General features: G+C 45.1%; 1 protein-coding gene across 1 annotated transcript; it reads left to right on the forward strand.

Moving 5' to 3' along the window:
- The first annotated feature begins 253 nt into the window (after positions 1-253).
- On the forward strand, positions 254-4,809 carry LOC123991665 (prostaglandin E2 receptor EP2 subtype-like). The gene is made up of 2 exons (XM_046293314.1): positions 254-1,234; positions 3,354-4,809. The coding sequence occupies exons 1-2, from the start codon at positions 440-442 to the stop codon at positions 3,645-3,647; spliced, it is 1,089 nt and encodes a 362-aa protein (XP_046149270.1). The 5' UTR covers positions 254-439; the 3' UTR covers positions 3,648-4,809.
- Positions 4,810-7,104: the final 2,295 nt, after the last annotated feature.

Here is a 7,104-nt window from a genome sequence, read left to right on the forward strand (position 1 = left end):
TATACACGCTCAGAAATTCGTTTCCAGCCATTACTACCCTGCCACCAGCCACCTCTATTGACTTGTAGGCCTATACAAACGGAGGCTGCATAGGCCTACAATTTTAAAAAAATAATTAAAAATACAAATGAACAAAAAGCGAAAACAAATTAAATGCACGGGGGCGCCCTCTCCATCCTGAGTGGGCTGACAGTGTGTGACAGTACTGCACTCTCAGCACCATAACACGCATGGTTGTGTGTGAGTGGGTGGGTGACTAGGTTGTGCCGGAAAGATTAACATCAGTTTTTGTTGACACCAGAGGAGCCAGCATGAGCCTCATTTCATATGGCAGTGAAAGAGTTGGATGCGGACTTAATTCCTCTTTTGTTTGCACTGATGTCAGCAAAAGGGATATTTATCAGTTCAAGATTAGGGGAGTAGGCTACGACCAGTTGTTATGGAATACAATGATAGTATAACCTGCCATGACAGAGTCACTGTCTCGTCGGGGAATCCCTATATCTCCGCGGCAATCTTCTCTGCGGAGGTACTAGGCAATTTAATCGCCTTGGTCCTTTTGGAGATGCGGCGCCGGCGGCAAATTCCATCCTTGTTCCAGGTGCTGGTGACTGCACTGGTGACTACAGATCTACTAGGTTCCTTATCCATCAGTCCTCTTGTACTAGCCTCTTATACACAAAACAGGACCTTGGTAGATATGAGTAAAAACAGAGCAGTATGCGCCTACTTTGGTTTCAGCATGACTTTTTTCAGCCTCGCCACTTTGGCCATTCTGTGCTCCATGGCTTTGGAGCGCTACCTCTCCTTTGGACAGCCGTATTTTTACGAGCGGCACTTGACAAAGCGCTGCGGATATATCACCATTCCACTCATCTATCTGGTCTGCATCTTCTTCTGCTTAGCACCTTTTATGGGCTTTGGAGACTACGTCCAATATTGCCCGGGGACTTGGTGCTTCTTTGACATGAACCCAAACGTGACCCAACACAAAGTCTACGTCGGTGTGTATGCGTCATTGGCTCTTATCATGATTTCGACGACACTAGTTAGTAACTTATCTGTCGTCTACCATTTGATTATAATGTATCGGATGTGCAAAGCGCACCGTGGGGGAGTTACGCGACGGATACGGTTCTACCAAAAATCATTCGCCATGACTGAGGAAGTGGAGCATCTTCTGCTACTGGTTTTCATAACAGTGGCTTTCGTCATCTGTTCGTTTCCTTTAGTGGTAAGTAAGATCATTCGTTTCGATAAAGCTGGTCTAAATGTGGAAAATATTGAGACAGTCACATGTGCAGTGGAGGTTTTTCTTGTGGTCTTCCACATCACCACTTCTGCTTCTGCTACATCTAGAAATAAGCCATCATTTCAAATGTAACTTGCACAGAACAAATGGCATAGCCTACATGGAGCAATACCATTGACGAATTATGATTATTTATTGATTACATATTACCAGGGCCCAGAGGTAGACATTGATTTGGAGGCCCCAGGCAGACCAGTCTCAGGCCCCAATCTGAATGCACCTCATTGCTGCAGCTTCATTTAAATGAAAGTCACATTTGCAATCACATCACATGAAACAATGCATGGGAGCTCGGCCAGGGTGAAATAGTCCATTATTATGAACCAGTCCTTGGGTAATTAATAACATTTGTTTCTACTATTATGAGAAAAACTTGGATTTTAATATTGATATGAAATATATGTATATTGATCTATTATGAATTATGAAACCTAGGAGGCTCATGGTTATTCGCACCCCTTTCCATAGCCTTACACAGTAATTATAACTTAGGAGTATAACTTATAACTTCCGGAGGACGTCCTCCAACCTATCAGAGCTCTTGTAGCATGAACTGACATGTTGTACACCCAGTGAAAGGATCAGAGAATGGATCTAGTACTGAACGCATCAGCGACAGCTAGTAAGCAATGCATAGAATGTGGTGAGTAGTTGACTCAAAAAGAGAGAAAGACAATAGTTAACCAGTTTTGTACAAATTAATTTATTCCAAAATACTTTGATTCACTAGTTTAGCCTACTCAAACAGAGGGATGCTATGTTAGCTAGCTGGCTATGACATTTAAGTCATGACTGTCCAACACAACACTGGAACTCTTCCAAGTCAAGGTAAGCTTTTGGTTTTACTAATTTATTGCCATCTGGGCCCGCCGGTGTAAGAGCTAAACTACTTATTGACACTGCAAGGTTACTGCATGATTGTAGCGGGTTTACTAAAGCATTAGTTCTATTAGCTATGTTGACTATGACATTACTTTAGTTAATATGGTGACAATAATGTAGGCTGTGTGTAGCGGTTATGATATGGTTTTGTTTGGAAAGGTTTTTTTTCGCATGGTCATATACAGCTGATGTGTTGTGCATTGAAGTCCACAAGCGAAGGGAAACTCTCGTTTGCAACTGTTGGACTAATGATTACACCCCATATCAAATAGATGCAGGCAAGAGTGTGCAAGGTGGTATTGAATGTTTCATTGTTTGTCCATGTGTCACTGTCTGTCACCTCAATTGTTTTCTATCGACCTGTGTGCACTAAGTTGTAGACATTCATTCATTGGCTAGGGTAGAGGTCAAATTTGAGTATCATATCGTAGCCTAAACCTATTGCTGATACATTGAACTGAGTGACTGGAATATGAATGACAGTCATCCGATATGCTGTAATAGAAATAAGGTCATGCTCATGAAAATAAAAAATCTTTTAAAACCTTATCTTATATGGCATCGACCGCCACCGCTGGGCACGGTGGCCAGGCAAAACCCCCCTCACTTCCCATTTCAATCTTAACTTTTGAAGCTTCCAGCTGGTTTTAAAATTATGCCCAGCTCATGAGGTGCCTTTGTGCTGTGAGGCCTGAAGGTATTTACTTTTCTGCCTAATGGTAAGACCGACACTGCCAGGCCCTTTTAATTTATCTTTTATTTTACCTTTATTTAACTAGGCAAGTCAGTTAAGAACAAATTCTTATTTACAATGATGGCCTACACCAGCCAAACCCGGACGACACTGGGCCAATTGTGCGCCGCCCTTTGGGACTCCCAATCACAGCCGGTTGTGATACAGCCTGGATTCGAACCAGGGTGTCTGTAGTGATGCCTCAAGCACTGAGATGCAGTGCCTTAGACCGCTGCGTCCTACTTACTGTAGTTTTCTTGCACCTGTTATAGCCTAAGCCTACTTACTACTACCAAGACTACCTGGATTGTAATAAATAATAATGAAACATTTGGTCTGTCTTAATTGATGACCATTACATGGTTTTGTTGATTTTGAAATTCTGAATAACCGACTGTGATGCCTTTTCTCTTTTCCCCCATATAGCTCCGTGTGTATGTCAACTTTACAGGCAGGTCAAAGGAGAGCCATGCCACCGATCTCGCTGTGCTTCGCCTGCTGTCCTTCAACTCCATCATCAACCCTTGGGTCTTCATCATCCTCAGGCCATCAGTGCTGCGCTTCCTCTGGAGAAAGCTGACACTGAGTAAGGCCCAGAGGCCTCCAGAGGCCCCCACATTCCCCCAGGAAAAGTCTCTCCCAGTTGGGCGCAAACTCCCTCTGCCAAGCCCACTTATCGAGCTCCAGAACGACGATGTGGAGGGAGTGGACAAGACATAGGGCACGTTGGAGCGGATCACCTTCGTCAAGTCGTTGACCATCATTGGTCACCGTCTTTCAAAGTGTGTTGCATTATGGTTATAAAAATGGTCCGACTTGACATGTCGACAGCATGAACTTCACAAAAATTACGTGGTCAAATGTCATGCAGTTCTTGATGAAGTCGTCTTCAAGTCGCTGCAGTTGCTTCTCACCAACTGCACCATGCAGCCATTGCCTGCATTGTGCGAGGCACTATTGGTCAACCAATCATTCTTTTTTTTTAAATGACCCACGTGCATGTGGTCAAATACATGACTGAAACAGGAATCAACTTTGAACGATTCTAAAGTTACAGGGGATACAAATGAAAAGTGATATTTGAGATCTCTCAAGAACCAATGAATTGTACACAAGTTATGTTTCCAGTTTGTGAGTGTGTGATATGGGGGTACAGAAAAGTGTATTTTGATATTTATACAGACAAACGTTTATAAACACTAGCAGCTACATGTTTGTTGACACTGCCATGTTGATCTTAGTTTTGCTGTTGGAAACTACAGTGTCCGACTTTTGCTGTCGCAGATACACCTCCCCCGACTTCACTCCACGACTTTAGTCTACAGTGGGTTGCTTTCGCCCCCTACCACTCAAACAAGCCCATAGTGTCAGGCATATTGGACTAGGGGGCCAATGACCCACTCTTGAAGGATTGAAGATAATAACCCTCTGACATCAGCAAGAGCCCAAGAGGTCACAGGAAGTGATTTGTCAGACATCCACTGACTGGTTGAAAGGACACCCGGACACTGAAGTGCAGTGTCTTCAATAATATAGGGGACATCCACTTACTGACTTCCATGTCAGACACTAGTTTCCAACAGCAAAGCTCAGATCAACATCAAAGTGTCAACATACATGTAGCTGAGATTGGAATAGATCTAGGAAGAGATCAGACTTTGGGGTCAAATCAAATCAAATTTTATTGTTCACATACACGTGTTTAGCAGATGTAGTGAAATGCTGGCTGTGGCGCTGATAGGTTATACCCATACAATATGCATTTGGAATAGGACTTAGCATTTTAAGAATTCATTATGTGTCTATTTATATCATTGATTTATTAAAAAAGGTTTATTATCAGCACTTTATAGGACTGAAATTAAAATTTGACCAAACTACTTCTGGATGAATGGGTCGAGTATTTACTGTATTTATGAAGGTCAATGACAATCACAAGTCGGCTAATCTTAAACTGGCTGTTGATTGGAGAACCAAATATAATGTGTATGTATTGTATTGAATGTTTGCATTATGTCACACCCTGATCTGTTTCACCTGTCTTTGTGATCCAGGTGTCACCACCCCCCTCCAGGTGTCGCCCATCTTCCCCATTATCCCCTGTGTATTTATACCTGTGTTCTCTGTTTGTCTGTTGCCAGTTCGTCTTATTTGTCAAGTCAACCAGTGTTTTTGTGTCTCAGCTCCTGCTTTCCCAGTCTCTCTTTTTCTCTCCCTCCTGGTTGTACTGACTCTGAGCCCGCCTGCCTGACCACTCTGCCTGCCACTGACCCTGAGCCTGCCTGCCAACATGTACCACCCCTAAAACTTGGCGGTTAGCAGTGCCCCACCGGCCACTCCACCTTCCTGGGAGCCTTGTTTACCTCCCCCGGAATGCTTTAATGGAGAGCACCTGTCGGGCGTATTTTCAGCCCTCCTCAGATCACTCCAAGATAGCCAACCTCATCACGTTGATGTCTGGGAAGGCTCTCACCTGGGCCACCGCCGTATGAGAACAGCAGCCGGCCATGTGCATGAGTTTGGAGGGGTTCATGGGGGAGGTGAGGAAGGTTTTAGATGCCCCATTCTCTGGAAGAGAAGCTGCCTGGAAGCTAATCCAGCTCCGGCAGGATGCCCTCAGAGTGGCCGACTATGCTTTGGACTATGCTTTGGATTTCCGCATAATAAAAATATCCCAATGACCCAGGGCAGTGATTGGGGACACTTCCCTGTGTAGGGTGCTGTCTTTTGGATGGGACGTTAAACGGGTGTCCTGACTCTCTGAGGTCATTAAAAATCCCATGGCACTTATTGTAAGAGTAGTGGTGTTAACCCCGGTGTCCTGGCTAAATTCCCAATCCAGCCCTCAAACCATCACGGTCACCTAATAATCCCCAGTTTACAATTGGCTCATTCATCCCCCTCCTCTTACCTGTAACTATTCCCCAGGTTGTTGCAATAAATGAAAATGTGTTCTCAGTCAATTTACCTGGTAAAATAACGGATAAATAAAAATAAATAAATAAAATCAACTGGTCTACAGGTGCTATCATGGGCTGGAGTCTGTTCTGCCACGCCCATTGTCTGAAGTCGGTGCAATCTGCCCCTGGACATCTTCCTGCGGGCTCGGAAGTTGCTCCGGACCTCTCAGCCATTCCCGCGGAGTACCAGGACCTCCGGGAGGTGTTCAGCAAGTCCCGGGCCACTTCCCTTCCGCCGCACCGCCTCTATGACTGCGAGATTGACCTTCTCCCTAGCAACAAGCCGTCCCTTGGACGTCTGTACTCTCTGTCGGGACAAGAGACCAAGGCTATGGAGACCTACATTGGGGACTCCCAAGGTACAGGATATATCCGTCACTCTTCCTTTCCCGCTGGGAAATGTTTCTTCTTCGTGGAGAAAAAGGACAAGACCCTGCGCCCATGCATTGACTACCGGGGACTCAATGACATTACTGTGAATAATCATTATCCGCTACCACTCATTTCCCCGGCCTTCAAGCCGATCCAGGGGGTCACAGTTTTCTCCATGCTGGATCTACAAAACGCCTACCACCTCGTGCGGATACGAGAGGGGAACGAGTGGAAGACTGCCTTCAACACGGCTAGGGCCACTACGAATACCTGGTCTGGCCTTTTGGCCTCACCAACGCCCCTGCAATGTTCCAAGCTCTGGTGAATGATGTTCTCTGTGACATGCTGAACCGGTTCGTCTTTGTCTACATTGATGACATCCTCGTCTTCTCCCACTCACCCCAAGAACACATGCTCCATGTCCGAAATGTTCTCCAGCACCCCATCTGTGACAATGTTCTCCAGCACCCCATCTGTGACAATAGCTAGCGAGCAGCAGCTAGCTAACAGCCTGTATTTGTTGATGTCCTGATGAGACGTCACCTTCTGGTCTGTACTGGAGCAAAATAGCCAAACCACTTCTCAGTGAAAGGATGCTCTTCAGTCGGCCTCTTGTCCACGAAGTGACAGGAACACACACATGGTTTGGTGGTTTCTTCAAGTTCAATGTTTTGAGCCAAAGCTGAAGAGACTCCTCATCCTTAGGAGGTGGGTACAAATCAAAAGGTGACTTACAACTGCACTCCAATCTGAAAAAAGGTCTGATATACCACGGCTGTCAGCCAAATCCAAATTCAGGGCTCGAACCACCCACTTCATTATCTAATTTAGACAATGGCATTGTT

Source organism: Oncorhynchus gorbuscha, linkage group LG12, assembly GCF_021184085.1.
Source record: "Oncorhynchus gorbuscha isolate QuinsamMale2020 ecotype Even-year linkage group LG12, OgorEven_v1.0, whole genome shotgun sequence".
Classification (NCBI taxonomy): Eukaryota; Metazoa; Chordata; class Actinopteri; order Salmoniformes; family Salmonidae; genus Oncorhynchus; species Oncorhynchus gorbuscha.